Raw genomic sequence first — 13,795 nt, 5'->3', positions numbered from 1 at the left:
CTAGTGACCAAGCGAATCGCTCGTCAGTCGTTCGTGAGCAATTCGCCTGACATTAGTTGTATTTGTTGATCTTTCCATGCCGCCGTTTCACTGCTCTTCTACTGTTTTATGAGTAGCGTCGTTTTTTAAACTTAATTCCAGTGAGCTTAAAGTTGAATTGCGTAATAAACCAGTTTTTCCTCCCTTTGTAAATGACTTAATGTTACTCTAATCTCTCTAATGATCAACAGAAGACTCCTTAGCGGCTGTTAATAATAAATAAAGCATGGAAAATTGAAAAAAATAAAAAAAACTCGAATTGCGGAAAACTTCAGTTTTTTAATTAGGTATTACTTTTTTTATTATCAACCCCTATCAAATCAATTCTGTATCTGTTGCTATCTAGAAATTATAGAACATACGTCATATTTTCGGCCGTCTATTTTGAAGCGACATCGGTGAAATCAGATGTGATAACTGTCAGTATGCGATTGTTTAAGGCTTTCGAGAAAGAAATATTGCACTTGAAGCGGAAACTAAAAGATAGCGAAAACGAGAAGGCTTTGATGACCATCGAGAATGAAACCAGGTACGTTAGTTTTTGCCTATCGAATTTATCAAACATCGTTTACCATTTTGAAATTGCTAAACTTCATTTCAATCGATGAATTTACTCCACAGGATGATAAAGATACCAGGTTTTATTTGTACGCCATAACTGTATACCTCAAATTATGCGTGGCTGAGTGTATCACAGTGCATTTTTGGACATTGAAAAAGGTTGAAGTTAAGACTGAATTTGTATGAATTGTGTAGATTCTTTTGGCTAAGAGTGTACTTTTCTGTTCAAAATTTAGTGTATGGCAGTAGAAAACAGGGCAGATGTTTCACAGAGCCCATTTCTTGGGCTCTGAGAGATGTGGGTGGAGTAAGCTGATAATAAACCAAATCAATTTGTGTTTGTGACATTAAAGGTACACGACAAGCGAGTTGGTGTATACGGAGAAACGCGTAAGGATTCTGGAGGCGCTGTTGCGCAAAAACAACATCAAGTAAACAAACAAACAAAAAACCGTTAATGTACACTGCATGGCGTGGTTTTGAAATGTGCAACTGTTTATTTTTGTTTACCGCATGATATATGCAAATTTTAAAATGCTAATGTTTCTATTCGGTTGTCTTGTGAAATGGTATCAAGTTGAGGATACAAAACCGGGAAAAGGCCAATGTGTATATCGTTCCTAAGCTCTGCTTTCCCCGCAAAATGTCGGATCTATCTATTTTGCTTCCTGCCATGTTAGGTTAAAATTTTAAATGTTAAGATCTTCGCGAGGATAGAACTTTTTAATTGCTCTCAAACGAAGTTTGTAGCAATTATATTAGTCATGTCGGTCTTTTTTTATGCGATTTTTCGCTTGACCGATTTTTCGTCTGACGCTTTTGACTTTTCGTCCTCAAAAACGGGATAAACAGGTAGAGCCCAGCGGGCATTAAGTGCTCTTAGAGCCTTTCAGCTCTGTTTCAGCTCACACTGTTTTGGAGACGTATAAGAGGTTGACGGCACCCCCACTGTTGCCCCCCCCCCCCCCCTATCGCCCCCACCCCCCCCCCCCACCGCGCTGTTGCCCCCCACCCCACTGTTGCCCACCCCCTCCCCATCAGACCCCCGGTGTACAACCCCCCCCCCCCCCCCCCCCCACCCCGCCTCCCGTGGCTACTGACAAACAATCCATCGCTAAAAACACGCAATTTTATACTAATTTTCACAAATTTTTTCAAGTTTTTTGAAATTTTCTGTCATTTTTTGTGTTTTTTCAGTCCTAGGTGTTAAGAAACCTCCTCTATGGTTTTATATTAGGTTACTGCATAGTTTCTAGTGGTAGTGGAATGATTTCAACATTTTGACATCACGAATTTTAGCCTTTTTTTTGTCAAAATGTGCAAATTTTTCCATTTTTTTGACATTTATAATTGATTATCCACTTCTTTCCGGATGCAGGGGCCAGAAAACGTCCTTAAGGGTTTGATAATAAGTTACTGAAACAATTTTATTTGCCATGATATAGCTTTCAGTTTTTTAATATGACAAATTTTATCGATTTTTTTTGATAAAACTTGCATTTTTTTCAGGTTTTTGTTGGTTTTTAGGTTTCTCCAGCCTCAGAACTCGAGAAACCTCCTCCAGGGTTCAAAAGTAGGTAATGTATAATTTTGAAATGTAATGAATTGTTTTTCCAGATTTCAACACCACGAGTTTCAGCATTTTTTTTACAAAACTTGCAAATTTTTAAATTTTTTGTCAGTTTATTATCGCTATTGTCAGTTTATTCGTCATTATTGTCATTTATTCAGTTTTTTCAGCCTAACAGAAAATCTCCGTTAGGGTTTGATAATGAGGTACTGAAAAATGCTTGTTGGCCATGGATTAGTTACAACTTTTACCACAAAATTTAGCAGTTTGTTTTTGCAACTTAATTTTTTTCAATTTTTTTGAAATTTTTTGTCCATTTTTTGGTTTCTACCTCAACAGCCACATAACTTCCTCTAGAGTTTGAGCTTAGGTTACTGCATAGCTTCTAGATGTAATGGAAGGTTTTTCAAGATTTTAAGATCAGCGATTTTTAAAATTTTTTGCAATTTTTTCAAATTTTTTGAATCTTTTTGAATTTATCATTTTTTTCCGGCACCAGGGTCCTAGGGACCTCCTCCAAGGCTTCATGAAAAGCGGTTGCACAATTTCTAGATTCACGAAATTGTTATCAATATTTTAATGACTCCAGCTTTATCACTTTTTTTGATAAAATTTAATTTTTTTTAATTTTCGAAAATTTATTATCTTGTTCCAAATTTATGGATCTTTTTGAGCCAGTAATTCTAATTTAAGATTGAAATAGTGATGCTGGATAGTCTCTTGAGACAATGAAATGGTTTTGAAGTTTTTAATGTGTTGAATTTTGGCAACATTTTGTCAAAATTTGCGATTGTTTCCAAAATTCTTGAGTGTTTTTGTCCTTTTCTGAATTTAACTATCATTACTGGCCAACGAAATTTTTCAAGTCTTGCAGATGGTTTACTTGAAATAATTTAGCAGAGAAAAAATAGTTTTGAACATTTTCACTTCAAAATCTGGAAGGTTTTCTTTTAAATTTTGCAATATTTTGCAAATTTTTTGCAGATTTGTTGACTAACAAAGCTAGAAAACTGAAAGTTTTTCTGAAAGTTTTTCTAAAAGCACTATCTTCAATAAACCGTGGCTAGCTACTGACGAAGCCAACCGCTCGCCGGTCGTTTGAGAGCAATTTGCCCGACGTTAGTCGGTTATGTTTTTGTTTTCAATTGATAAATTGGATTTTATCTCAGGTGATATTTTCATATTTTGTTAATCGTTGCAAATTGTCACAGCATAGGGGGGATTAAATCAAAGAAGATAATCGTTTCCGTTGCCCTAATTATGCTTGTATTTTTTCTAATCTACGGTTTGTGCCAAAATTGTGCCCGGCAAAAGGTTACCTTAGAATAGTTCCGCTGGGATTGGAAGTTTCAAATGAGCGGGAAACATAATAGATCCATTCATGATCCTACTTGTGATAGTTATCCCTAATTATGCTGTAAGTTTTCTAGCCGGTGAACCTTCCTCAATTCGTCTACCGAACCGAATCCGTGAGCCTTCTCTTCTATATTCATATCCTTTTCAGCTCCACCCATCCTTATGTATTCCTTCTCCCTTTATATCGATCCACTAATATCTACCTCCTGAACTGCTATCCTTTGCGTTGCATCGGGCCATCTACTACGGGCGTATCAGGACCATCGGTCAACAATTAACAGGCCGCCATAACGGTAGCTTTTTAAATAGAAAAATATATTAGGAAATTGACGGGAAACGTGAAATGTCAGAACACTGATGCTAATTTGAGCGTTTTGATTTCGGTCAACAATAATAAGTAGCCAAGTGCACGCAGATTATGAACTTTGCTACTTTGAATTAGCTTCGTAATTTCATACACAGTAGTAGGTGGCCTTTGACATAGTACCTTTTAGTGAAAAGTCAATGTATTGATGTAATATGAAAAAATTCACCGTTTTTGTTCAGAGTGCCATCTACTCTGGATAACAAGAGTTCTGGGAACAAGTCATCCAATCAAACAGTGACAGCGACTGCTTCAGTATCTACGTCGAATGAGCCTACGTCTATAGATGAGATCAGATATCTCAACATTGAGACCACTAGAAGATACCTCAAGGTTTGAGCTAACTCATGACATCGTGCTTATTAACAGCTGTCATAGGAATAGAAGAACGTGACCGTTGGTTTTCTTTTGGGTTTAGTCTTGAAGTAGTTTTCTTTACCTTGCAATTTTCAGTTTGATTTCTAAGATTGCCGGCGTTTCATCATTTTTATAGCTGCGAAGCTGTAAGCTGAGCGTAGCTATATTGCGGTGCTCTTGGTTTTTTTACAATTCAAAGAATTTGAATTGTATTGGGGCGCTGTCTTTTTTTTTAAGATCTGTTCACACATTTTCATGATTTTTGAGGTCAAATTGGAGTAGTGATTTTGGTCACGCCGAAACAGGAAAAGGAGCGAAAAAGCGAGTGGTTTTGCGGCGTGAAATTTTTTCGCTCTAAATTTAAAGTAGAGTGAGAAAACGGTGTTTGAACAAAAATTCGCTTTCTCGCTAGTGGTTTTTTGTTCACATGCGGCAATCTCACTTTGATTTTTACTGTTTTTTCGATTTTTTGGATCGAATTTTTTTCTAAATGGTTTTTCCATTCCATTCATAGTCCGTTTTAGGTCTAGTTTTTTTAGTCAATGAAAATTCTTTGAATTGTATGTCAGGACTTGTCCTGCTATGTTTTTTTGTTTCGTCGTCTGACGCTCTTTTTTCGTTTTACATTTGTTCACACAGCAACGCTGAAAAAGTCAAATTTTCTGAATGACTTCTTCCTCTCACTAACGGCATTTGCGCGCGTGACGTCATTTCTCACGCGCTTTAGCGAAAGTTTTTAGGTTATTTGCGTGATTAGATTTTGATGATACGTGACTTACCTCACTCAATAAAATGACTTTTGCACTTTAAAACTTGAGTTTAATTTGAATTTGTTTAAGGTCAAAGGAACTCGTATGTGCAGTAAAGGTCCCTAATAAGAGGCTTCTGTGGAATGAATCTTAACAAGCTTTATTAATTTATCGCTGAATGTTTTTTTAGCCTAGTTTTTTGAGCGGCGTCAATTTTTTTTTCAATTTGGATATGTATCTGTTTCTGTCTCTATTATATGGCACGCAGGTCTATTCTTTCGCAGCTCTTCCGGCAATCTGCCGGCTATGTTCAATAGATTTGCCCTAGTGAATTTTCAAGTTTATTGAAAGATTTGTCTTTTGTTTGCTTTTTTCTTGTCTCAGTGGTCAGGTCAGCTCTCTAGGGTTGTCTAGTATGTTACTGCATTGTTGTTATTGACAGTTGAATGGTATTCAACTTTTTAATATCACAAATGTTTGCAATTTTTTAAAATAAAATTTGAAATTTTTTCAATGTTTATGAAAATTTATGTCATGTTCCTTGTTTATGGACTTTATGAGCCAATGCAACTTTTTAAGGCTGGTAATTGGGTTAATGGATAGCCTCTGCGGACAATAAAATGCTACTGAAAAAACTAATATCAAAAATTTTCGCAACCTTTCATTAAAATTTGCAATTGTTCTCAAATTTCCTGTAATTTAAGTCATTTTCTAAGTTTATGAATAGTTAGGGGCCAATGAAACTTTTTTAGATCTTGGCTTTGAGTTTTTAATATAGCGAAATTAAGAAACTTTCTTCATTTTTTTTTTGAAGCATTTGTCAAATTTCTCAATTTTTGCACATTCATTGACCAATAAAGCTCTTTCAAGGCTTGTGCTCGGGTTAGTGGGTTTGTTTAATTGGATCAAATTTGGCTTCCAGGGTAAAAGTCTGAAGAGTTTTAGCAATGGTGTTGTTTTTCTTTAGTTTCATTTTTCTTTCTCAACTTTTAAGATCGTTTGAATGGCGCTGTTCAACTGATCTGCTGGTCAGGTTGAGTAGTTCTAAGTTATTCATTCAATTCCTTGGATTGTATTTCAGGAACTGCCCTGTTGTTTTTTTTTTACTTTTTACTTCGTCGAATAAAAATTTATTTCGTTTCACCTCATTTTGCCGCTTTTTCGATATTTGGCGTGAAATATTTTTGGCTTCCCTAGGCTATTTTCATGGTTCGACCATTCTGCTCAAAGTGCTTTTAGACAGTTTTTCTCGGAAAAGTAATCTAGAATAAACAGAATCGGTGTCCTCCCATTAAGTGTAACTGGAGCATTTCTAAGAAAAGAGTCGATAAGTTTTCTTACATCAATCAGTTTTTTCTTTTCAATCCCAATGGGGGTTATGGAAATAAATTGCGGCTATATTGCGGAAATCTGCCGCGTGTGTTTTTAATTTGGCGCTCTCTTTTTCAGTTCCTCTGTGCACCTTCTTTGCCTTCTTGGTATTAACTAAGTCTCGCTTTTCACCCCTGACTTCTGATTTACATCACCACAGTTTCATCTGTAGAAATCGTTGAACGAAGGTGATTGAAGTGTCGGTCAAAAAATCAGAACCGATGAAACCGGGCATTAAGTCTGGTTAAGTCATCAAAGTTTAATAGACCAATTTTACTCTGAAGCAATTTCTTGTTGACAAGAACTGTCCTAATTAAAACATTTTTGCTTTCGTTTTTTGCGGTTTTCTGAGGTTTCGAGATCGGAAATGTTTCACACTTCGTGCCATAGTTGTAACTAATTGAACATAAACAAGTTTACAGCAATTAGATTAATCATGTTGGTCTATCTAATGCAATTTCTCGTACTACCAACTTTTCGTCTGAACTTTCTATCCTCGAAAACTGGATAAACATTAAAAGCCCAGAGGGCCTTACGTTCTCTTAGAGCCCTACTGCTAACTGTTCTCTAACTGTACGATTCAGCGAAACCGTTTAAGAGACGTAATTTCATGGTGTGAGGGGCTGTTTTCAGAGGTTGATACCCCTCCCACTCGAAACCACATCCCCATCCCCCCACCTCCCCCTACCACTTCCAACCTTCACCTCATTCCACCTGTAACCCCGCACGCTCGCCTCATCCCGCAATTAGTGTTGCCGTATGTGTCTTTTTGCAACATTTTTGCATTGCAGTTTGGACTTTTCGAGTGACTTTAAACACACTTGACTTCCTTGTTTTTGCGTGATCTAAAATGCTTTCCATTCGCAAGTTTATCAACTCTACTGAACTGGCGGCAGTTTACTACTAAGGATAATATAAAAATAAGCCAAAGTTGGTCCAACTCGCTCACTTTTTACTGGTCAAAGTCGGATATATAAGCATTATAACGTCATAACATAATTTATAATTTTAAGGCCCCGAGTGAACCTAATGTAAAGCCCCGCTTCTCTTCTTGTAAAGCCCCGACCATCATTCGTTCGAGAGTTATTAGTACCTTATTTTTGATAAATGTGGACGACCAATTTTAGTTGCTCTGTTGCATTGTTTCGTTTCTTTTTCGACTTTAGGAGGGAATTGTTTTCGAAGAGCATTCTTTTATATGATAAGCTGGAACGATTGCTTTATAAACTTTTACTAAGTTAGGTGTGGTATAATACCCGCAAGAAAGAGAATAATTGAGTGTGGCTTTTAAAAGAGTGAATGGTAGGGGTTGGCATTAAAAGTAAAATCATACTCGAAAAATATGACTTATGCAGAGAATATAAGGATCTATACTGTTTCGCCCCCAGTGTTTTTTACGGCCCCCCCCCCTCCCCGTTACAAATTTTATGTTGTTATATAGCGCGTTACTATATAACAAAATAGCATGTGCACTTGCGGGGCCTAAAAATATAAGCCCAATAACCTGGGGGGGGGGGGTGCAAAACACAAGATCCGAATATAATTTGAACTGCATTGCTTTGAGGTGAACGTTGTGGGATAAACAGTTATGTAACTTTTACGCGAAGAGGTGATTGTTTCAGCTGTTCTGTGACCACTTGGGAGTTGATGACTTGAAGGAGGTGATGCCTGCTCTACGTCAGATGGGAGAGAAAAATGTCAACTATCAGAAAATGAAAAAGGTTGGTTAATGCATTAACTCATTCAATATGTTAAATTGAATAACATAAAATCAGTTCAACCATTGATCTTTTTATTATTAAAAAGTTTCAAATTACAAGCAGGCGTTAGAAGCTAACCCTAGAAAGCGTGGGAGAGCTGCGCATAAAAAACAGTGCGTTGAATTGAATATTTAGTTTGAGTTCCCTGCCGGCAGCAATGAGTACTTTTATACATTTAGTGGTTTCTGTGCCAAAGTAGCATTTGTAGCTAAAGTCGACAAAAAAACAGACCAGGTAATGGAGCAATCATTTGGCATTTATTATTATAATAAGGCTGAATTGTTTCCTTTTTGTATGAATCTTATTCAACATAAATTGTTTCATAACAAAGACAAGTAGCAAATATCCGTGAATTATAACAATAAGATGAACATTATTGGATAACGCAAATGATCCGTTCTCAAGTGTCCAAATATAGATAAGGATTGGGTCTCGTTTCCTTTAAATTCAAAGTCGAAATAACGATTACTATTGGAAATTATTGGATTAATTGAGATGACGAGACTTCTGAAATGAAAAGCTTCAGTCGTTTTTATGATAAATCAGCGTTTTTTATTCGAGTATTTTTCGTAATATCGGTCGAAAATATTCGAAGGTCATTTCTTCACGCAGCAGTTTTTCAGCTCCTACTTTTAATCCCTCCTATGAGGTTCTGTGCTATAAAGATAAAACATTTGTTCAGCCAGCGGAAGAATTTGAAAACCAAATTTAGCGTCAAAATATTTATTGATCTAATCAAGTAGAAATGAAATTCAACAGTTTCTATTTTAGTTTATCCAAGAGGTGACCGCCATCACTAGTGGTAAAGATCTGCCAAGCTATCTTACTCCTGGTAACAAGAGAGAAGCTGCCTCTAGAAGGACCTACAACACCTGCATTCAAACATTAAAACTATGGTCTGATGAACTGCGAACGTTAAAAGTGAGTTGAAAATCAAATTTCTTTATTCATAGCTGCACAGCGATATCTGGTGCTATTATTGGCCTTCACTTGGTTTTTTATAATTCAAAGAATTTGAATTGTATTGGTGCGCTGTCTTATTTTAAGATCTGTTAACGCTTTTTTCGTCTCTTTCACGTCAGTTGGAAGTCAAATTAGAGTGGTGATTTCGGTCACACTGAAATAGTAAAGGGAGCGAAAAATCGAGTAGGTTTGAGGAGTGACTTTTTTCAAAATACCTTTAAAGTGGAGTGAGAAATTGGTGTTTGAACAATTTGGCGGTTTTTGAGATGGATTTTTTTAGGTGCGTCAATTTGACTTCTATTTTCATAGTTTCCTCTCCTTCAGTGCTTTTAAGACGGTACATATGTGTTCTAATTGTGCCCATTTGCCTTTGCTTGAATTCATTAAAGGTCACCTAAAACTTTTTATGACTTTGCCACTATTTGTTGTCATAAAATTTTGGTGAATTTTAGATTTTGCCCTTTTTTAAAATCATCTGTTGTCTTATCATTTAGCATCATCAATCATAGGTCTGATTGGTTGCTAATGAGGCATAAAAGAACCTAATCAACTGCTCGAGTTAATAGCTAGTGGATTTCGTGTCTTTGACACTATTTTTTTCTCAAAAATTTGTTTGTGAGTTTTTGAGTGCAAGTCTTTAATGTACTTTTTGATGTCTAATCATTTAATATTATTGGAGAAAGGTCTCTGATGCTGCTAATAGCTGTTAAATTAATGTATTTAATCGTTTTTTTGTTCAATGCTAGTGCTTTCTGTGACTTTGACTTTCTTTGCAATAATAGTTATCGAATTTTAGTTTGCGAGTTTTTCTTTTCAACTTTGTCATATTAACTTTTAGTCTTATTACTGACAGGTCTTATTGGTTGCTAAAAAGGCTTCAATTAAAGGCTTCATTTTTGTTTTGTGACTTAATTTTACGCTGGTTCGTTTAAAAAAAATCTTCGTGATTTTTTTTAGTTTTGCTAGTTTTTGTTGTTACTTATTGCTGTCTTATCACCTAATCTCATTGATGAAAAGACTCAACGGTGGTCCTTGAGGACGCAATTATTTGATGTATTTGTATCTTTCAGTAGCTATTGCGTTCTGTGGCTTTTATGCTAATTGTTTTCAAAAAGTATCAGCGTAATTATTGCGATTTTTGGATATTTTTGTCTTATCATTTAATATTGTTAGTGAGAGGACGCATCGACATTTAATGACAGCTTGCTAATGAGAAATAGAGGAATATAGTTGGCAATTTGAGTTCATTGCAGTTGTTTTTTGATGTTGATCCTGTCTTTCCAAAAAATAAAAGTTGAATTTTTAGTCTTGCTTGTTTTTTTAGCTGTTGCTTAGTCTCATTACTTAAAGCTCTCGTTTACGTTTTAAAGTGGAGTAAATGATTGTCAGGTCACAAACTATTACAATTCTTTGAATTGTATTTCAGGACTTGTGCTGCTATATATTTTTTTCGTGGTCAAGATTTTTGTTACGACCATATGACGTCACAACCACTTTTTGTTCATTCGTTCATGCAATTTCAGCTCAAACGCGTGCGTGACGTCTTTTTTCGCTCTCAGTGGAGCGAGTTTTTTGTTCATTCGCGTGATTATTTTTTTTGTCACACGTCACTTACCTCACTCTCAAAAATGACTTCCTCACTTAGAAATTGACTTTTATTTATTTTTATTCAAAGAGATAATAAGATCACGTGATTGTATCACTCTAAATGAAGGTTATTTAAGAGCAGCTTATAGAGGCAGCAATAACTTTTACAGATTCTTAGTCAAAATCTAACATCTCAGCCTTCAATGAAAAAACTATTTTTTGGTCTGTCTTTACTTTTTAGACTGCAGATCTACGAAGATATTGCGGCTATTTTCTGGCAATCTGCCAGCGGTGTTTTAAACAATTTTAGATCAATTATACAATATTGCTGTACTGCGATTTTAACTTGCCCAGTTATTTAATGTCAGGATTTGGCAATAAAATACTGAAGATGCTCCCCGTCGTTCATTCTGCATGTAACTTTGACCAGTTTTACCTCTACAAGCATAGTTGGACTTGAAGGTCTTAAAATAACGGTTTCAGTGCCATTATTTATAATTTATCGGCAATCAAGCCTTGTGCATTCATCCTAAGTTTTTGCGCAACTATTTTGATTTCTCCGCCGTTAAAAGAATGTGAAAATGCAAATGGCTGTGTTCATAGCTTATTTTTACTATTTCTTGTCAGTCAATCTTTGATTGATGTGTTTAGTCTCTGTATCAATCCATCAACAATCTGGTGTCTACAGTGATGCCTTCTCAGAAGATTCTGCCTCTTTCGGATGACTTGACAACCTCAGACCTAATCAACTTTGTAGACTCCATCTCGCACGATAACTCAAAGGAGCTGGTAAGGAGCAGCAATTCTTGATTGCCATGAAGCCAAATTTTACCAATTTTTGCTATATTCAGTCCAGTCTCACTTTTTGATATAGTATAGTGCATCTTTTCAATGCCTCACTAGCTGGGCGCTTGTATCGGGCTTTAGTGATTTTTGTGATTTAACAAATTTGAATTGTACTGGGACGCTGTCTTTTTACAACTCGAAGAAGAGTCTAGATGAAGCGTCTTTTTAGAGATCAAAGAGTTGTATTGATCTTTTTAGACTGTTCTCCACATCTTGAAAAGAGATTTTCGATTACTGATTCTTATCAAATAGCTTTTTTGAAGAGATAGAGACTCAATATTTCACAGCACATCAAAAGTGATGTTTGGAAATGTGTGGCGCAAAAGATAATTTCATATACTATATTTTCTACAAGTGTCAAAGCAATATCCTAGATTATTAATAGCCGCCCTCATCTTCTCAGCCGGCTATTATTGCGCTCGTATTTTTTTTTACTTCGTCAAACTTTTTTTCGCTTTACCATTTTGCCGCTTTTTCGACATTTTGCGTGAAATCTTTTTGACTTCTCTAGGCTAGTTTCTCTCTTCTCTCTTTCTGCTAAAAGTGAATTTGAACATCAGTTGCTAAGCAAAGCAATTCAAAATGAACAGAGTCGGTATAAAAAATTGAAGTCAGAAATAGAAACGGGATAAACCCATAAAGCCCAATTTTAGATGCCCGCTATTTGAACGTCGTTCCTATAAGTCTTAGTTACCACCTCTAATGCTTATTGGTGTTGATAGTAGCCCCTGTAGCCTCTCTCTAAGAAACAGAAGTATGTTCAACTACGAAATGCCATCAAAATAAATCGGACTTAAAAAATATTTTTGTACAAAAATTTTTTTTTTCAATATATTCTATTCGTTCAATCCCAATCATGCTTATTGGAATCAACGGCGGCTATTTTCCGGCAATCTGCCGGGTATGTTTTATGGTTTTGTCGTGGTTGTTCAGTCGCCTGTATCAGATTTTACTTTTACAGTTTGATCACGTTTCAAAATTATTGACCTCTCCTGTTCAGCAACTGATCTTGTTTGTGACATCATTCCTGACTGCTTTTGGCGTGAGATTGTGACTCTAAGTTCTGTCGAGTATTACTTCTTACTGGTATTAGTGTTAGGCTCTTCGTCCTCCGATTTAGAGGCTGAATTCAATCTGTTTAACGAACCTTATTAAACTGCAGATCAAATCAGAACACTTTTTGAGGCCTAAAACAAAATAGGCTGTCAATTTTTTTTACCTGACTCAATCCGAACGTCGATCAAAGGTCAACGAAAGCATTTATCATACTTTGTTTCGAGTTTTGTGAATGATATAAATTGCTCTGATTTTTTTTGCTGGAGTTTTGAATGGTTTCATTGGTTTTAATTGCCGAATTGTATGGGTTATTCTGCTTTTCGTTTGAAATTGTCAAGTTTCAGTTTAGATTTCAAGTTTTCTGCAGCTGAAAGTTTTTATCGTTTACTGTTGCAGGGTTTGGACACGACAGGTGCGGATGTGAAGACATTACGAGACATGGTGCGACACTTCCAGCAACTGTTCGATTGTCCTCACTTACAAGGAGTGTATCCTAGGATGAATGAGGTGTTCTCCAAGTTGGAAGAGAGTAGAAACACCATCAACACATTCAAAGACCTCCTAGGACTAGGTACACTTCGGATCTATTCTGTTGTACACTTCACTTCCCATCTATGAGCCCCCCCCCCCCCCCCCCCCTCCCTCCAGTCCATACAGTGTTTTTACCCCCCCCCCCCCAATAAAAAATTTTCTGTTGTTAAATAGCACGTTACTATATAAAATAGCATGCCCGCCTTTGGGCGTAAAAGTTATATGCCCATAGATCGTACCCTTCTGTTGTTAGATTTTAGGCCACAAAGGGGGGAGGGGGGCAGTTGGTATGTGTGCTTGAGAAGTTTCGGACTGTTTTCTTTATACACCCACTCCAAACCTGGATTGATTTATGTGGGAACCTCAACATTCGTACTTGTCATCTGTCATCATTGAGAAATACGATGGCCTTATGATTAAATAGGCCGTTCACTTGATATACACTGACAATTTGGAAAGATGCGAGTTTAACCGTTAAGTAGAGTTCACCAGTTCGAAGTCCCTAATAACATACATTGCCACTTCAGATCTGTCATCGACATCAACGCGTACTTTGATTGGGGCATTCGAGGCAGTGTGTAGAGAGTTCAACAATCGCACCTATGATCAGCTCAAAACTCTCATATCATCCGACGATCTACTCAAGTAATGTTTTTAATTGTTCTCAAAAGAAGTTTGTAGCAAT

General features: G+C 36.3%; 1 protein-coding gene across 1 annotated transcript; it reads left to right on the top strand.

Annotated features, from left to right (window-relative positions):
- Positions 1-464: 464 nt before the first annotated feature.
- On the top strand, positions 465-13,783 carry LOC142356253 (centrosomal protein of 70 kDa-like). Its single transcript, XM_075408198.1, has 8 exons — positions 465-568; positions 954-1,031; positions 4,073-4,223; positions 7,990-8,088; positions 8,899-9,048; positions 11,329-11,466; positions 12,976-13,150; positions 13,638-13,783. The coding sequence occupies exons 1-8, from the start codon at positions 465-467 to the stop codon at positions 13,757-13,759; spliced, it is 1,017 nt and encodes a 338-aa protein (XP_075264313.1). The 3' UTR covers positions 13,760-13,783.
- Positions 13,784-13,795: the final 12 nt, after the last annotated feature.

This window comes from Convolutriloba macropyga, unplaced genomic scaffold (genome assembly GCF_964194025.1).
Source record: "Convolutriloba macropyga unplaced genomic scaffold, txConMacr16.3 SCAFFOLD_6120, whole genome shotgun sequence".
Classification (NCBI taxonomy): Eukaryota; Metazoa; Xenacoelomorpha; order Acoela; family Convolutidae; genus Convolutriloba; species Convolutriloba macropyga.
The sequence above is the reverse complement of the archived record's forward strand: the minus strand, read 5'-3'. Positions and strand labels throughout refer to the sequence as shown.

Bases quoted from the DNA above. Each gene is read 5' to 3' on its own strand.
- LOC142356253 (XM_075408198.1), top strand. From the start codon at position 465: ATGCGATTGTTTAAGGCTTTCGAGAAAGAAATATTGCACTTGAAGCGG. The intron at 1,032-4,072 runs GTAAACAAACAA...GTTTTTGTTCAG, and splicing joins TTGCGCAAAAACAACATCAA to AGTGCCATCTACTCTGGATA. The intron at 13,151-13,637 runs GTACACTTCGGA...TTGCCACTTCAG, and splicing joins CAAAGACCTCCTAGGACTAG to ATCTGTCATCGACATCAACG.